At 44.1% G+C, this 24,639-nt stretch overlaps 1 protein-coding gene across 1 annotated transcript in view; it reads right to left on the reverse strand.

Moving 5' to 3' along the window:
• Nucleotides 1-320: 320 nt before the first annotated feature.
• Nucleotides 321-24,639, reverse strand: part of LOC126262475 (uncharacterized) — a 505,580-nt gene continuing 481,261 nt past the window's right edge. Inside the window, exons 6-9 of the mRNA XM_049959139.1 lie at nucleotides 17,364-17,549; nucleotides 9,302-9,400; nucleotides 7,783-7,867; nucleotides 321-694 (exon numbers count right to left, since the gene is read on the reverse strand). Coding sequence (XP_049815096.1) covers nucleotides 604-694; nucleotides 7,783-7,867; nucleotides 9,302-9,400; nucleotides 17,364-17,549 — 461 coding nt within the window. The 3' untranslated portion in view covers nucleotides 321-603. The remainder of the gene's footprint in view (nucleotides 695-7,782; nucleotides 7,868-9,301; nucleotides 9,401-17,363; nucleotides 17,550-24,639) is intronic.

Genomic DNA, 24,639 nt, shown 5'->3' on the forward strand with positions numbered 1-24,639 from the left:
GGGATTACTTTGAAGCGAGAAAAGGTGATGTTGATGAATAAATAAAGATTCTTTTAGAAAAACAAAAATTCCCTTTATTCTTGATCGCACCTCGTATGTGTTGTCCGGCGAACTCTCGATCTGTACCGTAAATAGTGTTGTTATTACACAAATAAAGAAAGCGGAAGCACCATTCCAGAAATTGGATTTGTGGCGTAAAACGAAATGAACTGATTTGTGTGGCATAGCTAGCTGGGCAGAGAGCTCTGTTATTAGAGTGTATGCCCATTGTCAAAGGAAGAGGACATGTGCTTGAAACCAGTGGTAGTAAAGAGAGAAAGTAACAGTGAAAACTAGAAGTTTATTGACATAAGTACAAAGTCTTAGTTTTGTGCATAAGACTAATTGAATGGGCAGGCCCGCACCGTAGAGCGACTACTGGCGCGGGACCTGGTAGCAAAGACGAGGACGGTCCTCCCGAGACGACAGCTGGGTAGTGGCGGCGGCCGCGCTGGGCTGGCGCGCGCCTCACGCTCAGGTGTCGGCTGTCGCGGCCTCTGCAGTCCGCGCCGTGGCAGAAGAGTAGAGCGGGCTACCGGTAGAGCAGACGGAGGCTGCCGGCGGTCACACGCAGATGGCCCGGTCGCTGACGCTGGCGGTGTCCTGCGGCTGGCAGATGGCGCCTTGCTCCTCGTCGCCGCCGCTCGGCAGTTTCCTGCCAAACATCAACGCACACGCTCATCTCTACTGTTTGCCGACGACACTGTGGTCTTCCCAGAGGCGGCGAACGGCTCGGAAGAGCAATTGAAAAGAATGGATAGTGTTCTGAAAAATAGATTACTGGAGTGGAAATCAGTATTAAGGCAGGGTTCACGAAAATAACACACTGAAGAGCCAAGGAAACCGTTACACCTGCCTAATATCGTGTAGGAGCCATGCGAGCACGCAGAAGTGACGTAACGCAACATGGCATGGATTCGACTAACGTCTGAAGTAATGCTGGACGGAACTGACACCATGAATTCTTCAGGGCTGTTCAAATGTGTGTGAAATCTTATGGGACTTAACTGTTAGGTCATCAGTCCCTAAACTTACACACTACTTAACCTAAATTATCCTAAGGACAAACACACACACCCATACCCGAGGGAGGACTCGAACCTCCACCGGGACCAGCCGCACAGTCCATGACTGCAGAGCCTGAGACCGCTCGGCTAATCCCGCGCGGCAGGGCTGTCCATAAATCCGTAACAGTACGAAGGGCTTGAGGTCTCTTCAGAATAGAACGTTGCAAGGCATCCCAGATATTCTCAATAATGTTCATGTCTGCGAAGTTTGGTGCCTAGCGGAAGTGTTTAAACTCAGAGGAGTGTTCCTGGAGCCATCCTGTAGCATCTGGACGTGTGGGGTGTCTTATTGTCGTGCTGGAATTTCCGAAATCTGTCGGAATGCACAATGGACATGAATGGATGCAGGTGATCAGACAGGATGCTTACGTACGTCTCACCTGTCAGAGTCTTATGTAGACGTCTCAGGGGTCCATATCACACCAACTGCACACGCTCCACACCATCACAGAGCCTCCACTACCTTGAGCAGTCCCCTGTTGACATGCAGGGTCCATGGATTCACGAGGCTGTCTCCATACCCGTACACGTCCATCCTCTCGGTACAATTTGAAACGAGACTCGTCCGACCAGGGAACATGTTTTCAATCATCATCAGTCCAATGTCGGTGTTGAGGGCCCAGGAAAGGCGCAAAGGTTTGTGTCATAAGTCATCAAGGGTACACTTCTCGGCCTTCGGCACCGAAAGCCCATATCGATGATGTTTCGTTGAATGGTTCTCTTGCTGACACTTGTTGATGGCCAAGCACTGAAATCTGCAGTAATTTGCAAAAGGGTTGCACTTCTGTCGCGTTGAACGATTCTCTTCAGTCGACTCTGGTCCCGTTGTTGCAGGATCTTTTTCTGGCCGCAGCGATGTCGGAGATTTGATGTTTTGCCAGATTCCTGATATTAAAGGTACACTGGTGAAATGGTGGTACGGAAAAATTCCCACTTCATCGCTACCTCGGAGATGCTGTGTCCCATCCCTCGTGCACCGACTATAACACCACTTTCAATCTCATTTAAATCTTGATAACCTGCGATTGTAGTAGTAGTAACCGATCTAACAACTGCGTCAGACACTTTTTTTCTTATATAGGCGTTGCCAACCGGAGCGCCATATTCTGCCTGTTTACATTTCTCTGCATTCGATTACGCACGCCTCTGCCAGTTTCTTTGGCGCTACTGTGTAGTTCGTGAAATGCAGTTGTCGCCCAGTCTTCTCGTATCGCTCTTTTCTGGTCACATGTGGCCTCAAATATCCTTCCATTGCTATAATCATGGCTTGAAAGTACTCCACAAAGGTTTTCTCCATGGTTCAATTCCGGACTACGTGCAGGCCAGGGAAAGACACCGATATTTTTGGTTCTAGCAGAACCATAAACAGATCCATTATCTTGTTAAAACATTAGACTTTCGTCCCATCGATCCTCATACATTTTAATCAATTCCCTTTCGAGCATCTCAGTGTACACAAAGTTCATTCTAGTGTTCAGTCAACTAATGTGTGATTTACCTTTAGCGCAGAAGGCTGCCCAAATTATAACACTTCTACCACAAAAATTTCTGATCATTCTTATCTGCTGCTCTGTTCTCAGATCACGCCAATAATACTGAAATCCATTGTACACATCTAAATTAAACTACTTCTTATCACTGAAGATGACTTTATCCCATTCTGAAGCCCATGATACATGCTTTTCAGCAAACTCCAGTCTAGCCCGTTGATGTGTGGGTGTTAATGCTGGTTTTTGCAGTCGTTTCTTGAATGCAAGATATTTGTCATGTGACAAAATTTGTCTCACATACCTGGCATCAGCAACAAGTTGTCAAGAATAACTGTTTGTCGCCCTTGCTTTTCGCAAAAGCAACCCTTCCTATGCCTCATAATTTTCTACTTTGGTCGTATTTTCCGTTCTTTCCGCATGGTGCGTCAAATCTAACAAAATTATCAATCGCTGTACTTGAATAGTTCAATCTCTTCGCAATTTGACGAATAGAGTGAAGCATTTCCATGTATGTACCGATTTTTGTTTTTTCATCACATCATAACTGTTTTCTGAGTGGCATTTCCACAATTGTGGTTTAGGTACACAAAATTCACTACCACTGTCTGCAGTAAGGGCACTTACGCACACAGTAACACCGCACACAGCCGACTGTATTCATTCCGAGCTCCAACGCCTACCACCTGAATCGTTGATGTCTTGTTACAGGGTGTTTCAAAAATGACCGGTATATTTGAAACGGCAATAAAAACTAAACGAGCAGCGATAGAAATACACCGTTTGTTGCAATATGCTTGGGACAACAGTACATTTTCAGGCGGACAAACTTTCGAAATTACAGTAGTTACAATTTTCAACAACAGATGGCGCTGCAAGTGATGTGAAAGATATAGAAGACAACGCAGTCTGTGGGTGCGCCATTCTGTACGTCGTCTTTCTGCTGTAAGCGTGTGCTGTTCACAACGTGCAAGTGTGCTGTAGACAACATGGTTTATTCCTTAGAACAGAGGATTTTTCTGGTGTTGGAATTCCACCGCCTAGAACACAGTGTTGTTGCAACAAGACGAAGTTTTCAACGGAGGTTTAATGTAACCAAAGGACCGAAAAGCGATACAATAAAGGATCTGTTTGAAAACTTTCAACGGACTGGGAACGTGACGGATGAACGTGCTGGAAAGGTAGGGCGACCGCGTACGGCAACCACAGAGGGCAACGCGCAGCTAGTGCAGCAGGTGATCCAACAGCGGCCTCGGGTTTCCGTTCGCCGTGTTGCAGCTGCGGTCCAAGCGCCAGAATTTACACCTCTATCCATACAAAATTCAAACGCGGCAACCCCTCAGCGCCGCTACCATTGCTGTACGAGAGACATTCGCTAACGATATAGTGCACAGGATTGATGACGGCGATATGCATGTGGGCATCATTTAGTTTACTGACGAAGCTTATTTTTACCTGGACGGCTTCGTCAATAAACAGAACTGGCGCATATGGGGAACCGAAAAGCCCCATGTTGCAGTCCCATCGTCCCTGCATCCTCAAAAAGTACTGGTCTGGGCCGCCATGTCTTCCAAAGGAATCATTGGCCCATTTTTCAGATCCGAAACGATTACTGCATCACGCTATCTGGACATTCTTCGTGAATTTTTGGCGGTACAAACTGCCTTAGACGACACTGCGAACACCTCGTGGTTTATGCAAGATGGTGCCCGGCCACATCGCACGGCCGACGTCTTTAATTTCCTGAATGAATATTTCGATGATCGTGTGATTGCTTTGGGCTATCCGAAACATACAGGAGGCGGCGTGGATTGGCCTCCCTATTCGCCAGACATGAACCCCTGTGACTTCTTTCTGTGGGGACACTCGAAAGACCAGGTGTACCGCCAGAATCCAGAAACAATTGAACAGCTGAAGCAGTACATCTCATCTGCATGTGAAGCCATTCCGCCAGACACGTTGTCAAAGGTTTCGGGTAATTTCATTCAGAGACTACGCCATATTATTGCTACGCATGGTGGATATGTGGAAAATATCGTACTATAGAGTTTCCCAGACCGCAGCGCCATCTGTTGTTGACAATTGTAACTACTCTAATTTCGAAAGTTTGTCTGCCTGAAAATGTACTGTTGTCCCAAGCATATTGCAACAAACGGTGTATTTCTATCGCTGCTCGTTTAGTTTTTATTGCCGTTTCAAATATACCGGTCATTTTTGAAACACCCTGTATATACTGTACTAGTAGAATCAGTGCGATACCATTTGACTGCATTTGTCGGTGGAATGGATTTCATACTATTGTATATACATTGTGCACAACTGCTTCAACCGACAATGTTAATTTTCCGACAAACATCCATGCCTTTATAGTTATTTTCACTATTGTATAAGATGAAAATCAACAAATGTGTAACAACTTGTACAGACAATGTAACGTCGGAAATGCATATCCTCCTATTTCCGTCTATTGTACTAAACATTTTTTCCTTATTTTGTTATATGAAGATACGACATTTCTGTGTCTTTATATATTGTAATTGTTTTACAATATATATATATATATATATATATATATATATATATATATATATATATGCATTTATGTCGATGTATAATTGGTTTATTTTGTAAATATTATTTGTATTTTTACGCTGGGTCTGGCCTAGGGAAAACTATGCTATCGAACTATTACATACATAGGTCGTGTGGAGAACCAAAGTGTTTAGGATCTTGGGTAGTGTTAACTCTGCCGCGTGGTGCGCGGGTAGATTAGAGTCTGGCTTGAGTAGTGCGATGGAGCAGGTGTGTTCAGTGACGCTCCCACGAGTTGCCACGCTTTCGGGGTTTGGCAGCATGTAATTGCGCTCGACTTGCTATGATAGTTTCTGGCACGGGGTCGCGGACGGGAAACCTTAGCTGGCACACATCAAGAGCCCGTTTCGCCCGGTGACCGTGTCGAGAAGAAGGCGCGCCAACATCCAGCTTCTGTAACAGCGACGGCCGACAATAAGTGATTGTCGCCACGTCTTCGATCGACGACTTCAAACCTTCAATCAACCAACAAGGAAGATTGAAAGCACGTAATGTTTTAGAACTGTATGGCAGACCTCAGCTTTTCAAACTGTTCCATTAGCATCCCTAAAATAAAGCAACTTAGTATGAACCTTTTTTGCTCATTGTCCCAATTGCATTACCAAGCAGAGTCCGTTCCTTTTCCGAAATGAACCCGAGTGTCGTTGAAATTCAAACGCCAGCATTAAAGTAATATCATTCCACTTCACTGCTTTAATTTCAAAGTTCATTTAAAGTATTCATAGCTGGCTACAATAAACAAACAGAACTATATTTAGATTACACAAGCACAAATTAAGAGTGTGAGTTTTGTTACCATATTTTAGCTTACCTGTGACTGCAGCTCAGCTTTGTACGCACTAAATTTTACTACTGTTAATTGTTCAAAATAATTTAATTCAAGTTCAAAGTTAAATCTCTTATTTCTAAATTGCGTAGATTCAAGTTGCTTTTGATATGATTGTTGAGGTAGCCCAAGACTAACCTTATTTTATTTAATTCCGTAGTGCTACAGAAACAAAGTTCACTATTAATTTTAGTCACTAAATTAACTTTCAATTTTCCGGTTTTATTAATTCTTTTGCTAAATTAACTCAGAGTGTAGCGAAAGTTATTACTTCTGACAAACATTCAATTTTCACACAACACGTGTCAACCTTCAGTTGCCACGCTTTCAGTGCTAATTATATGTGCATTATCCTTTCTTTTTCATTTATTATAGTAGTTGTCCATAGGACTGGCGACCGTAATTTTCCCCAAATCTCAAATATCTAATTAAAGCCAGTTAATTGTTAACGTAACGACCGCACATTTACTTTCTTTATTAACTTTACCCTTTTTCAAAATTAATTTCCACCAATTTCATTTGCATTTTTCCTTTCACTTAGATGTAACCTTTCCTCCCTGTATACCGACAGATTAACTTCGGTGACGATTCCTTTTCCAAAATTTCCATTAGGTGGTACACTCGGTTTAATTTTTCACTCTCATTAAGGTCGATAACTGAGGGGGAGGTTACAACACCAGACAGCAGTTGACAGTTCAGGGGCATGGAAGGGAAGCAGTGGTTGAGAAGGGAATGACATAGAATTGTAGTTTATCACAGATGTTATTCAATCTGTACAGTGAGGAAGCAGTAAATGGAGCTGCAGCCCACTTTTCTCCGTCCCACAGAACAGGTGTCAAGCAGCTGTTCGCCTGGAAGATGACTAATTCGCGCCCTTCTATCGGATTGATGAGGAAGGTATCGGGATTCGTCAGACCGTACAATGCTCTGCCACTGCGTCAACGCCCAGTGCCCAGTTCGGTCGTAGTTGCCGATGTCGAAATGTTAACAGTGGCACATGCATGGGTCGTGGGCTGCAGGGGCCCATCGTTAGGAGTGTTCTGTGCACTGTGTGTGTAGATACATTTGTACTCTGCCCAGCGTTGAAGTCTAATGTGAGTTCCACCGCAGTTCACCACCAGTCCTCTTTTACGAGTATGCGCAGCCTACGACGTCCGACAACTGTAATAAGGGGTGGCTGCCCAACCCCACGACGTCTGGACGAGGTCTCACCCCGTGTTGCTGACGCTCCCCACAGCACTCCTCGAACACACGTCAAGTCGTGCAGTTTCCGAAATGCTAGTGCCGAGCATTCGGGTCATCACAGTCTATGCTCGGTCAAACTCAGATAGATCGCACGCCGTTCGTGTTCTACATATGGACAGCACCCTCACCGATACTGAAAGCACCGTGCGTGTGTCTGATTAGCAATCATTCCTCGCCAGGTGACAACTCTGTCGCCTGTACGCGTAATATCGATAATAACGTTCTGGGAGATCAGTGTAAGCATCATCGACATATTTAAAATATGGTGCAAGCTATATTGCAATGCTATCAGAATCATCCTGCCAAGAGCGTTACTGTTCATAACACTATAGCTTCTTTATATTAGGACATGTTTTATAACATATCTGAAGATGGACATCACTGACCGAAACAGGTACTCCGAGGACTTAAAGTTTTGTGATTACGGATATAAAAGAAATTTCTTCTACACTTTCTGGATCACTGTTTCTTTCACGACTGTGTCACATCTTGTGAAGTGATATTATTATTAGGTACTTGCACTTACCGCTTTCTTAGGTATAAAATAACGAAGATGATGACTCCATTCCCCAGCAGCAGGACGCAAATGATCATCGTCGGCAGGAGTACATCTGGAACAAAAAAGTCCGTTTGTGGCACCAGTAAACTTATTCACAGGACAGGATATCCATCGAAGTTATTACATTTCATTTTGATAAGTCATCCTCTTGCACTTACTATTCAGTACTTTTTCTCAAATTTCTGGTAACTTGCTCAAGAGATAGAGAGATCGTGAAATCTGTAATGGCATCAGTTTTACCTTAGTTAAAAATGATTTATTTATGATCAGACAAAGTGTAAGTGTAAGTGGGAAGTAAAATGGTTTTACATCAATGCTGTCCCTATCTATTTGTTGCTTTAACCTCTGCAGACTGTTTCTATCTGCTGACGTTCGGTTCTCGAAACTTTGAACAGTTTAGATGATTAGATTAGATTAGTTTTTCGTTCAATAGATCCGTGCTGAGGAGATCCTCTTGGATGTGGAACAAGTCGATTTTTTTTTAAAGCTGAAATAACAATACTAATAGTATGAATATATACAATACATCATCTGTTTCTATTAAAAAATTCGTCAGTGGAGTAGAAGGAGTTGGCCACTAGCAAGTCTTTCACGCTCCTTTTAAACTGATCTTTATTTGTAACTAAATTTGTTATGTTTGCTGGCAAATGCTTGAAGCTGAGTGTTCCTGAGTAATGGACCCCTTTTTGAACTAAAGTAAGTGCTTTTAAGTCCTTGTGCAGATCCTTTTTGTTCCTGGTATTGTATGTATGAACTGAGCTGTTTGTTGGAAAAAGAGATATATTATTTAGGACAAATTTCATTAAGGAGTAAATACACTGAGAGGAAGTAGTTAGCATACCCAGTTCTTTGAAGAGGTTTCTACAGGACTTCCGTGAATTTACTCCACAAATTATACGTATTACACGCTTCTGGACTCTGAAAAATTTTGTTTGACTTGAAGAGTTACCCCAAAATATTATACCATATGACATTATTGAATGAAAGTAGGCAAAGTATGCAAGCATTTTCATTTTTATGTGATGAAACTATTACGCTACGATTACATTTGTGCCTGTTCTAGCTTTCTTTCTGTATGTAATAAATTTTCCCACTTCTCACATAGATCCACAAGCTAAAGAAAATATTCTCCGAGCTGTTACATAGCTTGTAGAAGGTATTTGGAAGAACTCTGAACTGTAAGAACAGCAGGATCTGCACAACTTGCTCAGTATTATGGAGTTGTAGATTTTGTTTACATTTCATATTTTAGTCGTGTTGTTCTGAAGTTGTTGAGGCCGAACTAAGCAATGCATATCGCAGTTTTTATAAAGTTTTAATTTTTTATTCTGTAATACCATAAATCGTGTGATGTTACAACTATGTAGAATAGGTGAAACATATTATACCAGGCTGTTCGTCATTAGGTCATTCATTGCACAGTGCTCTTACACTAAGCTTCATACTATGATACTAACAGCGGTTACAACATGTGTGATGCACTTACCTATCATGAGATCGGACTCTTTTGGGACTGACGACGCCTCCAGTGTACTGTTGTCTTCCGCTGAATTCAGCCTCAGTGCCATCCACGAATCCGTTGAGTCTGGAACAAAGAAAATCCGAATTTAATCTTGTTTGTAGTTTTTTTTTCAGTCGTACGTTCCCGAAGCATCAGTATATCATCTGTTATCACTGTTTCAAGGTCAGTTATACATGGGTGGTAACATCGAAGAACTCGATCGATTTACATTGTGATACACAGCAGTGCCAATATGAGAAAATATGGCAATGACTAGTGTAATTTTTAGTGTTTGGTTGAAATGCACGGTAAGTTATCTTAAGTTTCTCAGTCACATCTTCTGACAGATATTTTTAAATTTATTTTTATGGCTTCTAATGAGGCTTTTAAGGCTGATTTGTTGACGCGAAATGCAACGGTGGACAAAAGTATGAAAACACAAACATTAGAAATGTGTGGTGTCTGTTCTTTCGGACATGTGGGAAAGACAACCATCAATATACAGGGTGATTATAATGAAGGTTAAACTTTCAATACGCTGTAGAAATAACACCACTGGTCAGAATGACGACAAATTGCAAAGGAATATTATCAGACAAGGGGGAAAACGTGTGGCAGAAGACAAAATAGTGTGAAAATTGATCAATAGATGGCACTGTATTTGCAGAATACGCAAATGAAAACACCTGCCATGCGCACGACCCTTTGAAGTTGCTATAAACCCGCCGCGAACACGGCTTTTTCTCCTTTCACGTCTGCGAAGTTCGCCATTACTGTCTCAATGCAGGATCGCGCTCTGCTTGTAAAGCTGTATTAGAAGAACGATGACTGCGCACACGTTGCTCTACAGAAATTTGAAAAAAAGGGATTGAAAAAAGGCGTTGGTCTGGTGACTGCCGTGCGTCTGGAGAAAATGATTCGGAAATTCGAAAAGACGGGTTCTTTTGTGTGCGTCCTGGTAGAGGGCGGAAATGAATTGATTCCACGTCGGTGGAAGCGGTGGCCAGAGCAATGCGGGAGGAGACGAGTGGTGTGTGCAAACGTGTAGTGCACGGAGAATTGGCCGAACGTTGGACACACCCGTGAGCACGGCGCGTAAAATCCTACGAAAAATCCTTCTTTGCTATTCATTCAAATTACCCATGTACACGAGTTGCTTCCTGTTGACCCTGCGAGCAAGAGAGGCCTTCGCTTCAGAATTTCTTGCTCGCATGGAAGTGGACAATGATTGACCGGGGAAGACTTTATGGACAGACGAAGCCCACTTCCATCTGACAGGATATGTCAATACACAGAACTGTCGGAAACCCACACGCAAATCAACCAGTACCACCTCACACTAAAAAGGTCAGTGTGTGGTGTGGGCTTACGGCATCATTTATCACAGTGCCACATTTTTTCGAAGAGACTGGTGCTTCCGGTCCTGTTACCTGTCCCGTCACTGGTAAGCGCTAAGAGTGTCTTTTGCACAACCACGTCATTCCAGCTCTCCAACAGCGTGGATGTGTGGATGGAATCATTTTTATGAAAGATGACGCACCTCCGCGCATTGCAAATCCAGCTAAGCAGATGCTGAAGCGCCATTTCGGAAATGCTAGAATTATCAGTCGCCATTTCCCTACAGCCTGGCCGTACCGAGCACCTGATCTTAATCCGTGTGACTTCTGGCTATCGAGCTATCTGAAAGATGTTGTGTTCAGTATTCCGATTGCAGACTTAGCTACTATTGAAGGCAAGCATTGCGCAACACATTATGAATGTGACCCCGGAAACACTTCGATCAGTTCTGGAACATGCCGTTTCTCGATTTCAATTTTTGCAGGAAACTGTGATCATGTTTTGCGCTAGTCACACGGAAATTAATAATCCGATTTGATTTTGATTGATGCTTTTTATGCGGTCTTTTGGCCTCAGGACAATTAAAAACCGATGTGAATGATGCTTTTTATGCGGTTTTTGTCCCCAGGAAAGTTAAGAACCGACTTTTCCTATCCGATGTGATATATTTTTACTGTGGTGGATGATCTTACATAACTACCAGCATCACACCTGTACACCCATGCACACTGAGTAGTACAGTTTATTTAACGCCAAACGTACACCTTAAGTATTGCTGTATGATTCATTTGTTATTTGTAGTCGACCGCTATTAAATTACGATGCTTACAGCCGCATCTATTGCTACATTTTGTAACTATTTATTTTTCTTCTGCCATACGTTTTGCCCTTTCTCCAAAAATATTCGGTTGCATTTGACGTCATTATGACCAGCGCTGTTATTTCTACAGCGGTTTGAAATTTTAACTTTAATTATAATCACCCTGTATAATTAAGGCGACGCCGACCAGGTGGTCACTTTGGTGCGGATTCACACCACGCTCGTACTCTTACGAGAATCGGAGAAATGCAGCGAGTAATGAGGATAACAGGCAAGCGGCACTAATCCCCGTCCCGGATGATGCCCTCTCTCCCTCCATTTATTCCTCCTGTAAACTATAATCCTCACCTCCCCCTCCCTCCCTCCGTCTCTTTCTCCCAGGCTGCCTCACCCGCCCTTCTATCCTGTTTTTTCTCCACCTACCCAATCCTTGACTTCATTCTCTCCCCGTCCAAGTCCTTTATATTTCCCCTCCACTGTCTTCCCCACTCATTTCTCATGCCTGCCCTGCTCCCCCCTCCCCCTTTTTCTGTGCCCTGTTCTTACATCGGTTCCCCCTTTTTTTGCTCTTCCTTCCTTCCCCCTTCCCCCCCCCCCCTCATCTGTCAGGATCCTCCCCCCCCCCAGCCCCATTCCCATATGCCTTCGTCCTCTATAGTGCAGTGTTTTCAATGAGTGTTCAGTGTTGTGCCTCCCCTTTTAAAATGTTGCGAACAGAAACCTGACTGTCGCTGTGTTTTTTAATTGTGCTTGTCTATTTCCTAAGTGTTTTTAATCCGCATCACTGACCCCTTTGTTTTTTATGTTTTCTTCACAACTTTTTTACCATATATCAGTTTTAAACAGTCACCATTTTATCACCTCTTTTTATTGTTATATCTCCTCATTATCTTTATCTGTAGGCTGCAGAGTGGCTGCCAGCTCTCCGCCCCCCCCCCCTCTGGGGGCAATCGAAATACATTGAAGGAAAAAAAAGGGGCACTACATCAGTAATGTGTGGATAGATTGAGATTTTGAATCTGACGGGAGGCTTGCTAGAGTAGTCTGTGCAGTTTTGATGACTGCTGTGTCCGGACGGTGCATTGGTCAGCGTATCTACCTAGCAAGATCCTAGGAGATCCGGATTCGAATCTTGCTCTGGCATAAATTATCAATTTTCCCTACTGATTTAATCAGCTGTCACTGGCAGCTACTGTCATTAATTCATTTGTGCCTTGACAACACATTACCACCTCTAATAGGGCGTTGGAAAACCGTGGGCATTCAAAGCAGCTTCCAGTCATCTCGGGATGGATGCATACAGGTTCTGTATGGTTTTCAAAGATGTCTTATACCATTCTTCCTGCAGATAGTCGCAACTTCAGTAAGCGATGGCGGACCCTTCTTTCCGAAGTACACCACAAGGCTGAATAATATTAAGAAATGGTTCCTGTGGTGGCTAGCGAAGATGCGACAGTTGAAGACCAGTCCTGGATGATGCGAGCTGTGTGAACAGCGTCGCCCTTGTGGAACAAACGTTGTACCACGCAATATACCTGACCACCCAAGATGGCTACACAATCCATGGATGTAATCAGGCCTCACAGAATGCCCATGGGGCTCTTGGAATACAGCAACATTGCTGCGCAAATCATCACCGGAGCCCCCCATGTTTCACTTCTGGGGGGTCAACTCGGCCAGAAGCTTGAAACAGTATGCAACAAGACTTATCCGACCAAATGATTTTCTTCCATTGCTGAATATTCTAGGTTTTAAGACTTCGGGACTATGTTTCCTGTTACGGGTATTTGCATCCAGCTCGCCCTGCAATGCACACTTTATGGAGCTCCCTTCTCGTTGTTTTGGTGCTGACAGGATTCGTCAATGCGACATTCAGTCCCATTCTTAATTTTCGTCACAGTCCTCTTCAGTAACGGTCCATCACGATCACACAACACACGCTTTCGTCCGAATTGTGCCTCAGCGAATGATGGTTGGTTGGCTTGTGAGGGCTGAAGGGACCACACTACAAAGGCCATCGGTCCCTAGCGGATGACGTTTCTCCGATTTCCTTATATGTGGTATAAACACCAAAGACATCGGCTATTTTGATTGAGGAAGCATTACTCATAAGAGCACCAACAATTTTCCCACGTTAGAATGTACTGAGTCGCGCAATAAAGCATTCACTATACAGAACACTGTTCTGACCATGGCTGACACTTGCAACGTACTGACGACATTGCACTGGTGCTGTTAATGGTCAAATACAACAGCGCAAACTGCAGACTGGCAAGAACCTGCCTTTATAGTCAAGCATGCATTTTTCACTGTGTTTCAATATTTTTGTCGAACCCTGTATATAATTAATGCGATCTTCTCGCCGTTGTACGTTGGCGTATAGTTGTCATGTAACAGAGTGAATACCTTGACTAGACTACTCACACGTTTTCAGTACCTCATTCGAGGAACAGCTACTAACAACTTCTCTGTACTTACCGTTCTAGAAAGGCATCTTCAAATACTGTTCTACTTTATAAGTGTAACTGAACATTCCTATCCGAAAGAACTTAGAACAGTTGTTAAATAGAATGGATTAAGCGCTTAACCCAGAATAATGGTGGTTGTTTGCTTCTATGGTCATCACTGCGAAGACTCACTCTATTTGCGAGTGGAACAGGAAAGTAAATGACTAGTAACGCTAGCCGAGCACGGTACAGTGGCTTGCCAGTATGTGTGTGGGAGTAGATGAACATGCAGTTTGATGCAGCTCTCTACGCGCCCCTATCTTGCGCAAGTCTTTTCATATCTCCATAACAACTGCACCCCACATCTGTTTGATCCCGCGTACTGTATTCGAGCCTTGCTGTCACTCTATAAAACAAACACACACAGACACAGTCCTCCGCTGTGGCCGAGCGGTACTAGGCGCTTCAGTCCGGAACCGCGCTGCTGCTACGGTCGCAGGTTCGAATCCTGCCTCGGGCACGGATGTGTGTGATGTCCTTAGGTTAGTTAGGTTTATGTAGTTCTAAGTTGTAGGAGACTGATGACCTCAGATGTTAAGTCCCATAGTGTTCAGAGCCATTTGAACCATTTGAACACAGACACACACCCATTTCTTCCCAATTCGATTGAGTACCTCCTCATTGTTTATCCGATCTGTCCACCTGATTTTCAGAATTACTGTGTAGAATCACATTTCGAATATTTCTGTGTTCTTCATGTCTGTATTGTTTATTGTCCACGTTTCACGTCCTTATAATGCCACACTCCAAAGAAACATATTCTGAAAAGACATCTTAAACTTGGATTTATATACGTTGCTAACTATTTATCTTTTTCTTTTCTTTTCATGCGTTTACTAGTTATTTTGCTTGCTCAGTGTTCAGATTGATTAAAATAGGGGCTAGAGTACAGTCTTGTCTTGCCTCCTTCTCAGTTACTGCCTTCTTTCCATGTTCTTAAACTGTTAGATATGCATCATCTTATGGTTGCCAGTTTCAGAATTCCAAAGAGTATTCTATGTCGCTGTATCAGATGGCGTTTTGCGAAGTATCCGACCCTAGCAGACCATTGCATGGAGTTTCCTTCGCAATGTTCGCTCGGAAACTTTTCGTTATTACCTATTTTAACTGAGAGTAGCAGTTACTATCGGCTTTGAAACGAACAATGTTACTACCCTGCGTTACACGGCTGCAAGCGGTACACCATTCCTTGTAACTACGCTGGACTGTCCCCGTTGACACATATCCATTTTTATAATTTCACGGTGTAGTCATGGGCACGTCCAATCACAATTGCTCCTTTCTGTCATTTTCCCCCTGCTTCACGTCGAGCCATCTTACTGCGTTATCCCATAGAACTTACTGAAACATAAACACCGCTTGTCTGTCATGATTTACAGAACCTCTGGAGGGTCGCATCACTGCCTGGTAGTACACTTACTGAAAAAAATCCCAAGACCAAGAAATAATTAACTTAGAGTAACGAAAGCTCTGGAGTACGGTTGTCCAGGTACCACATTTAAGTGATTAACGTTGCAATATCACACGTTAATGCAAGTGTGACTAAAGCTATTACAAATGTGGAATGCTGGTACATTAATAACCGATGTAACCGCCAGAATGTTGAACGCAAGCTTGCAGACGTCATGCATTGTATCATACAGGTGCCGGATGTCAGCATGTGGGTTGGAATTTCATTCCCGTTGCTTTAGCCGGTCTATATAGGGACGATTAATGCTGGTTGCGGAGACGCTGGAGTTGTCGTCCGATGATGTCCAAAATGTGCTCGACTGGAGACAGATCTAGTGATCTAACAGGCCAAGGCAACATGTTTACACTCTGGAGAGCATATTGGGTTACAACAGCTTGCGTGGACGAGCGTTATCGTGTTCGAAAACATCAGCTGGAATACTGTTCATGAATGCCAGCGTAGCTGTTCGAGTCACCAGACGTACGCACAAATTTGCAGTCATTTTGAGAGTGTACCTGCTGTCATATGAAATCACACCGCATAACATAATTCGAGGTGTAGGTCCAGTGTGTCTACGATGCGGACAGTTCTGTTAAAGGCCCTCACCTGGCCTCCCCCTAACCAGCACACGACCATCAGTGGAACCAAGGCGGAGCGGGCTTTCGTCAGGAAACACAACAGACTTCCACTCTACCTTCCAATGAGCTCTCGCTAGGCACAGCTGAGACCGCAAAAGGCGCTGGTTTGGGATCCGTGGAATGCACGCTGCAGAGCGTCTGGGTCGGGCTTGTCCTGGATGTAACCGATTTCTAATAATTCGTTGTGTCACTGCGGTGCCAACTGCTGCTCGAAACGCTGCCGTAGACGCAGTGCGCTGCGCCACAACCGCACAACCGCCGACCACGACGGTCTTCCTTCTCTCAAGTGCCACGTGGCCATCCGAAGGTCGGTCTTCCTCCGACCGTACCTTTCGGTGTCTACCGCTGTCAGAAATCATGTACGGTGGCAATATCGCGGAAGGAACATTCAGTTTCACATAGTCCTCCCACGATCTCGATCAAACTTAATTAGCTGACGATAACTGCGTCTTTGTCGTCTTAAAAGGAATTCTTCTCTAACATCAACTGATTACGTCAAAGGTAACTAAGGTTGCCGACCGTTACAGCGCGTATTTATAGCAAACCTGATCTGTTCCCTCATAGTGGCTCTACTAGCGGCATTCCTATGCTAGTGGAGCGAAATTTGAACAGACGTCATCTTTCAGAAGTAGAAACAGGCCTGCGAACTTTCGTTTATCTCGCAGAAGTCCTTGGTGGTGGGATCTTTTTGCGTAAGTCTACATAACCTACAGAACTTTAAAGCAGCCATTGTGTTCTCTGATTCTTACTGTCATCTTACTGACTCTTGGTGGAGAGGAAACTTTGGAAAAGATAGATTTTTTAAACATAAGGTTGCACGAAATAAGGCGTTACATTCTTCAGACACGGCCATCCCATTTTCCCTCCGTCACGGAACCCGTCTTCTTCTGTGGGGTTCAGGAAAGACTATATATCTGCCTACACTACCGAATATTTGAAAGAACTAAAGATATTGTTACTTCCGTGAAGGTCAACATGGTAGATATTGGTTCAAATAGCTCTCAGCACATAGGACTTAACATCTGAGGTCATCAGTCCCATAGAACTTAGAACTTCTTACACCTAACTAACCTAAGGACATCACAAACATCCATGCCCCAGGCAGGATTCGAACCTGCGAGCGTAGCGGTCGCGCGGTCCGGACTGAAGTGCCTAGAACCGCTCGGCCACAGCGGCCGGCTGGTAGATATTGTGTAGAAAGAATACCAATATAGGCTTAATGTGAGCAAAGCAATCGTGTGGGACCTCCATAATTTAGCTGGTTAAGCTGTACAGAGAGAGTGTGGTGACTTACTGACGCACTCGGGCAGCACCGCGGGCGCCCAAGAGCCGGTGCGGGAGTCGCAGCGGAGCATCAGGTCGCGGTGGTGCGTGTCGGCGAATACGTGGCCCACGAAGCACAGGTACTGCGCATGCGTCGCGTTGGCCGAGGCGCGGTAGCCGTCAGAGAGCGCCGCCGGCGGCTCTCCACATCCCACCGCTGCAACACCACACCAGCCACATCTCAGCCGTACTCACGCTCTAACGGTGACCGCTGCAGCAGTCACCTGCCGCAGGCAGACGCCTCTAGAGAACGAAAGCAGCAACTGGTTAACCGTATCTAAACAGCGATCTTAGTATCCTCAGTATAGACCATCGGATTTGCTTCATAACTGATGTCACTGACACACGCCTGTGTAGTCTGCCATTGTAAGGGCGGTGGAAGAAATTTCCATGCCCTCCATTTGACAGCAAATGAGAGATCGGAAGGTATAATTCCCGACTGTCAGACAGTGCGCCAGTTCCTTGTCTCTCCATAGTGTTTCAGGTATGAGAGCATCTGACACTGTTGACGATCATGTCTTCCACTGGATAAGGATGTTATACCAGACAGATACGTAACAAATTTTCAAGAAGAGTAAGACGTTTCTTTTTAATAGAGTTTCTGTGCTCTAGGGATAGCGTCTTTGACTACCAGTTCAAAGATCATGACTCCAGTGTTCAGTTCCGTCCACTGCTTAGGTTTTAACAAATGATTTCTACTATGACATCCGAAGACTTACGCTATAAGAAGACGCCTTCATTCTCGAAATCACCTCGTCAAAGAAGCTAGAGGAGCAGGACATCCTCTTTGTGGAAGTGCAACGAAAGGCTGTGAACAGTGATACGAAAGTGCAGAAGAAAATGGTAGCCACTGTATTAAAACAATGCAGTATATCCATAGGATACACAGTCGTTAGAAAACACTGACTACTTCATTCGCAAACAATTCCGCTTGTAAATTAGTCCCCCATTCGGATCCCCAGAGGAGGGGTGCGGCTTCTGCTGTGGAGAGAATTAACCAAGAACAGGATGGATAGCAGGCCGAAGTGGCCGTGCGGTTAAAGGCGCTGCAGTCTGGAGCCGCAAGACCGCTACGGTCGCAGGTTCGAATCCTGCCTCGGGCATGGATGTTTGTGATGTCCTTAGGTTAGTTAGGTTTAACTAGTTCTAAGTTCTAGGGGACTAATGACCTCAGCAGTTGAGTCCCATAGTGCTCAGGACCATTTTTGAACAGGATGGATAAGCGTAACGTTGAAGCACTCGGAGCGTGGAATGCTACAAATCTGAATGTTACAGGGAAATCGAAAAGATAAGTGACAAGATTAAAATAGAACTTCGCAGGAGTTAGTGAATCTAATGAAAAAAGTCAGAGACATACGAGGTGTGTGAGAAAAGTAGGGAGACTGATAACACCGCCGAGCGATCTGGCAGCGCTCTGTTGTTCCACCTGTGTAGACCGGTATGTTCATCCCTTCCAGATAGCCCGAGTTTCAGCTCCCTACACCCATTTCGTGATTTTTGAGAGCGCCATCAGTGAAACCGTGTATTTGTCGCGTCTTACAAAAATGTAACAGCAAAATCTAGAGCAACCTTTTGTCATCGAGTTTTATATTAGACTTGAAGAATCCGCGATTATGACCTTTGAAAAGTTGAAACAGACCTGTGAGGAACATTCCTTATCAAGAGCACAAGTTTTTCGCTGGCATAAGTCATTTTTGGAAGGCTGAGAATACGCTGAAGATGAACCTCGCTGAGAGAGACCGTCAACTTAAAAAACGGAAAAAAACGTCGAACATGTGCGTGCTCTTGTGAGATGAGACAACAATGATTTTGGGTAACCAGTTTAAACACTTTCACCTTACGTCGCATTTTGCCCAAAGTTTTGCACATGCGAAAGGTCTGCGGCAAAATGGTGCTGCACAACCTCACAACTGAGCTGAAAGACAATCGAAGAAACGAGTACGTTGATGTTCTTGAGAGAACTGCCAATGATTACGAATGGTTCAGTTGTGTGGTCACAGGTGATGAATCTTGTCTTTTCTTTTTTTTTTTTGGCAAAGTGAGAAATGGCACCAGACATCTCCTCTACCGAAAAATGCTCGAATGGCAAATCAAAGATAAAATAATAATGATTTGCTTTTCTGACATTAGAGGTATCGTGCACAAGAAATTTCTTCCTCCATGACAAACTGTCAACTACGTCCTATTGAAATATGTCTTTGAAAGACTCAGGAAAAGAGTTGATCGAATTAGATCGGACATAGCAGTCAAGTGGATACTGCAACGTGACATCGCCTCACGTCACACGGCCACTTACATCACGGAATTTTTGAGCTGAAAAGGCATTCGTGTTATTCCACAGCCCCCCTGTTCACCTGAGTCCTTGTGACTTTTTCCTTTTCGCGAAATTGAAAAAGTCTTAAAAGAATGTCATTTTGGGATTCTGCAGAACATTCACATTACTTTTCTCACACACCTCGTATAGTCCAATGGTTTGAGTCTAGGGGTGGCGGCTTTGATTAATAAGACACCGCTTAAATTATGAATAAAAATCATCAGCAGTGGCGGCGGAAGACTTCCGGCTTAAGAAGTCACCCTCATTCTGCCAACGGCCTTGTCAAAGAGGGTGCGGGGGGGGGGGGGGGGGGAGTGGAGCGGACAGTGGTTCAGCGGTAGGAAACTGCCCCTAAATGCGCAGGATTCGGCAATGATCAATGGCATGAGGATGTAGAAGGCAATGGAAACCATTGCAATAAAGACACGTAGTGTGTATCCACAGCACATGTGGCCTGTAATTGAAAAAGTGTCGTGATGATCTCTCCATTGCCAAAAGATTCAGAAATACACCCTCATCCGATCTCCGGCGGGGCCGCCAAGGGTCGGGTGATTATGAGAAAAAGATTAAATAATCAACGAAAGGGTAACGATCTACGTGTTTGAACGTTGTAGGGAAGCTTGGAAATCCAAAAAGGGAAATGCTATGGCTCAATCTATATATAGTGAGGCTCAGTGCAGTGAAATGGAAAGAAGACAAGGATTTATGGTCAGCTGAGTATCGGGTAAAGTACGTCAGAGAGGCAGTTACTGTGCACAGTTCAGTGATAGGGTTGTTCTCATCAGAACTGGAAGCAAACCAACACCGACAACGGAGGTTCAGACATACATGTCGACATCGTAAGCCGAAGATGAAGAGATAGAGAAAGTATATGAGGATATTGAACGGATAATTCAGCATGTAAAGGGAGATGAAAATCAAATAGTCATGGGGGACTAGAATGCGGTTGTTGGGGAAGGATCAGATGAAAGGGATACGGGAGAATATGGGCTTGGTGCTTGGTATGAGAGAGGAGAAAGCAATTGAGTTCTGCAATAAATTCAGCTAGTATTAGGGAATACTCTATTCAAGGATCACAAGAGGAGGGTGTGTACTTGAAAAAGGCCGGGAGATACTGGAAGATTTCTCTGAATAGAGGGCTGGAGTTTAAGGGACTAGTCAGGAAGAATCAAGGAGCAAAAAAATGGGATACGAAAATACACTACTGGCTATTAAAACTGTTACACCAAGAAGAAATGCAAATGATAAACGGATATTCATTGGACAAATATATTATACTAGAACTAACATGTGATTACATTTTCACGCAATTTGGGTGCATAGGTCCTGAGAAATCAGTACCCAGAACAATAACCTCTGGCCGTAATAATGGCCTTGATACGCCTAGGCATTGAGTCAAACAGAGCTTGGATGGCGTGTAAAGGTACAGCTGCCCATGCAGCTTCAACACGATACCACAGTTTATCAAGAGTAGTGACTGGCGTATTGTGACGAGCCAGGTGCTCGGCCACCATTGATCAGACGTTTTCAATTGGTGAGAGATCTGGAGAATGTGCTGGCCAGGGCAGCAGTCGAACATTTTCTGTATCCAGAAAGGCCCGTACAGGACCTGCAACATGCGGTCGTGCATTATCCTACTGAAATGTAGGGTTTCGCAGGGATCGAATGAAGGGTAGAGCCACGGGTCTTAACACATCTGAAATGTAACGTCCACTGTTCAAAGTGCCGTCAATGCGAACAAGAGGTGACCGAGACGTGTAACCAATGGCACCCCATACCATCACGCCGGGTGATAAGCCAGTATGGCGATGACGAATACACGCTTCCAATGTGCGTTCACCGCGATGTCGCCAAACACGGATCCGACCAACATGATGCTGTAAACAGAACCTGGATTCATCCGAAAAACTGCCATTCGTGCAGCCAGGTTCGTCGTTGAGTACACCATCGCAGGCGCTCCTGTCCGTGATGCAGCGTCAAGGGTAACCGCAGGCATGGTCCCCGAGCTGATAGTCCATGCTGCTGCAAACGTCGTCGAACTGTTCGTGCAGATGTTTGGTGTCTTGCAAACGTCCAAATCTGTTGACTCAGGGATCGAGACGTGGCTGCACGATCCGTTACAGCCATGCGGATAAGATGCCTGTTGTGGTGTCACCGCCCGACACCACACTTGCTAGGTGGTAGCTTTTAAATCGGCCGCGGTCCATTAGTATACGTCGGACCCGCGTGTCGCCACTGTCAGTAATTGCAGACCGAGCGCCGCCACACGGCAGGTCTAGAGAGACGTTGCTAGGAAAGGTTCACTGAGAATTACTCTCTCATTTGCCGAGACGATAGTTAGCATAGCCTTCAGCTAAGTCAATTGCTACGACCTAGCAAGGCGCCATTTTTCGTTTGCTATGTATCTAATGAAGCATGTACAGTAACAAGACCAATGTTCACCAATTATGGATTAAAGTTAAGTATTCCAGAAGCTACGTACTTTTCTTTATAGCATTCATTACGTACTGTTTCAGACCTCACGCCAGCCTGCGTGAGTTTATAGCGTGCATTTCGGCTTCGTCAAACAACACGGTGTTGGCACTTCTGCCGACACTTCACCTGTCATCTCGACTGCTAGTGATACGAGGCCGTTGGGATCCAGCACGGCGTTGGGTATTACCCTCCTGAACCCACCGATTCCATATTCTGCTAACAGTCATTGGATCTCGACCAACGCGAGCAGCAATGTCGCGATACGATAAACCGCAATCGCGATAGGCTACAATCCGACGTTTATTAAAGTCGGAATCGTGATGGTACGCATTCCTCCTCCTTACACAAGGCATCAGAACAACATTTCCCCACGCAACGCCGGTCAACTGCTGTTTGTGTATGAGAAATCAGTTGGAAACTTTCCTCATGTCAGCACGTTGTAGGTGTCGCCACCGGCGCCAAACTTGTGTGAATGCTCTGTAAAGCTAATCATTTGTATATCACAGCATCTTCTTCCTGTCGGTTAAATTTCGCGTCTGTAGCACGTCATCTTCGTGGTGTAGCAATTTTAATGGCCAGTACTAAGGAATGAAGAGACATGCTTGAAGTTCTCTAAGGCTACAGATTCTGCGATGAGGAATAGTTAAGTGTGTTTCAGTTGAAGAGGACATTTCTAAAAAGGGTAATCACCGAAGAAAGAAAATCATAGGTAAAAAGAAGGTAACTGCAAAGAAATCGTAGATAACAGAAATACTTCAGTTGATGGATGAAAGAAGGAAGCTCAAAAATGTTCAAAGAAATCCTGGAATATAGAAATACAAGTCACTTAGGAATGAAATAAATCAGAAGTGCAGGAAAGCTAAGACGAAATGGCTGCATGAAAAATGTGCAGAAATCGAAATAAGAAAGGATTGTCGGAGAGACTAATTCAGCATATCGAAAAGTCAAAACAAACTTCGGTGAAATTAGAAGCAATGCTGGTAACATTAAGAGTGCAATGGGAATTCCACTGTCAGGTCCGGAGCAAATAGCAGGTAGGTGGAAAGTGTACAGTGAAGGCCTCTATGACTGTGGAGACTTGTCTGATGACGTGACAGAAAAATAAATGGAAACGATATAGAAGACATAGGGGAGCCATTATTAGAATTAGAATTTGAAAGAGCTTTGGAAGACTTAAGGACAAATAAGGCAGAAGGGATAGATAACAATCCATCCGAATTTCTAAACTCATTGGGGGAACTGACAACAAAACGACTATTCACGTTGGTGTATATAATGTGTGAAACTGGCGATATACCATATGACTTTCGGAAAAACATCATGCACACAGTTACAAAGATTAAAAGAGCTGACAAGTGCGAGAACTATCGCACAATCAGCTGAGCAGTTTATGCACCCAAGTTGCTGACGAGAATAATATACAGAAGAATGGAAAAGAAAATTGAGGATGTGTTAGATTGTGATCAGTTTGGCTTTTGGAAAGGTAAAGGCACCAAAGAGGCAGTTCTGACGTTGCTGTTGATAGTGGAAACAAGACTAAAAGAAAATCAAGACACGTTCATAGGATTTGTCGACCTGGAAAAAGCGATCCATAATGTAATATGGTGCAAGATGATCGAAATTCTCAGAAAAATAATGATAAGCTATGGGGAAAGACGGGGATTATACAATATGTACAGCAACCAAGAGGGAAGGACAAGAGTGCAACACCAAGAACGAAGTGCTATGTTTAAAAAGGGTGTACGATAGGGATGTAGTATTTCACCCCTTCTCTTCAATCTATACATTGAAGAACCAATGACGGAAATAAAAGAGAGGTTTAAGAATGGAATTAGAATTCAAGGTAAAAGGTTATGGTGACAAGATTCGCTGATGACTTTGCTGTACTCAGCGAAAATGAAAAAGAATTACAGGATCTGCTGAATGCAATGTACAATTTGATGAGTTCAGAATATGGGTTGAGAGTAAGTGGTAAAAAGACTACAGTAATGAGAAGTAGCAGAAATGAGAACAGTGAGAAACATAACATCAGTATTGATAGTCACGAAGTAGATGAAGTTAAGGAATTCTGCTATCTAGGTTGCAAAATAACCCACGACGGACGGAGCAGGGACGACATAAAAAGCAAATTAACACTGGCGAAAAGGCCATTTCTGCTAAGAAATCTACTAATATCGAACATAAGCCTTAATTTGAGGAAGAAATTTTGTACGTTTGGAGCACAGCATTGTATGGCGGTGAAACATGGACTGTGGGGAAAGCGGAAGAGAAATCAGTGGGAACATATGCGATATGGTGCTACAGAAGAATATTGAAAATTAGGTGTACTGACACGAAATGCAACCGTTATTCGCACAATCGCCGAGGAAAGGGATGCATGGATAACATTGACAAGAAGAAGGGACGGAATGGTAGGACATCGGTTAAGACATTGTGACGTGGTTCGCACAGGAGAGGA

Source organism: Schistocerca nitens, chromosome 6 (assembly GCF_023898315.1).
Source record: "Schistocerca nitens isolate TAMUIC-IGC-003100 chromosome 6, iqSchNite1.1, whole genome shotgun sequence".
Lineage (NCBI taxonomy): Eukaryota > Metazoa > Arthropoda > Insecta > Orthoptera > Acrididae > Schistocerca > Schistocerca nitens.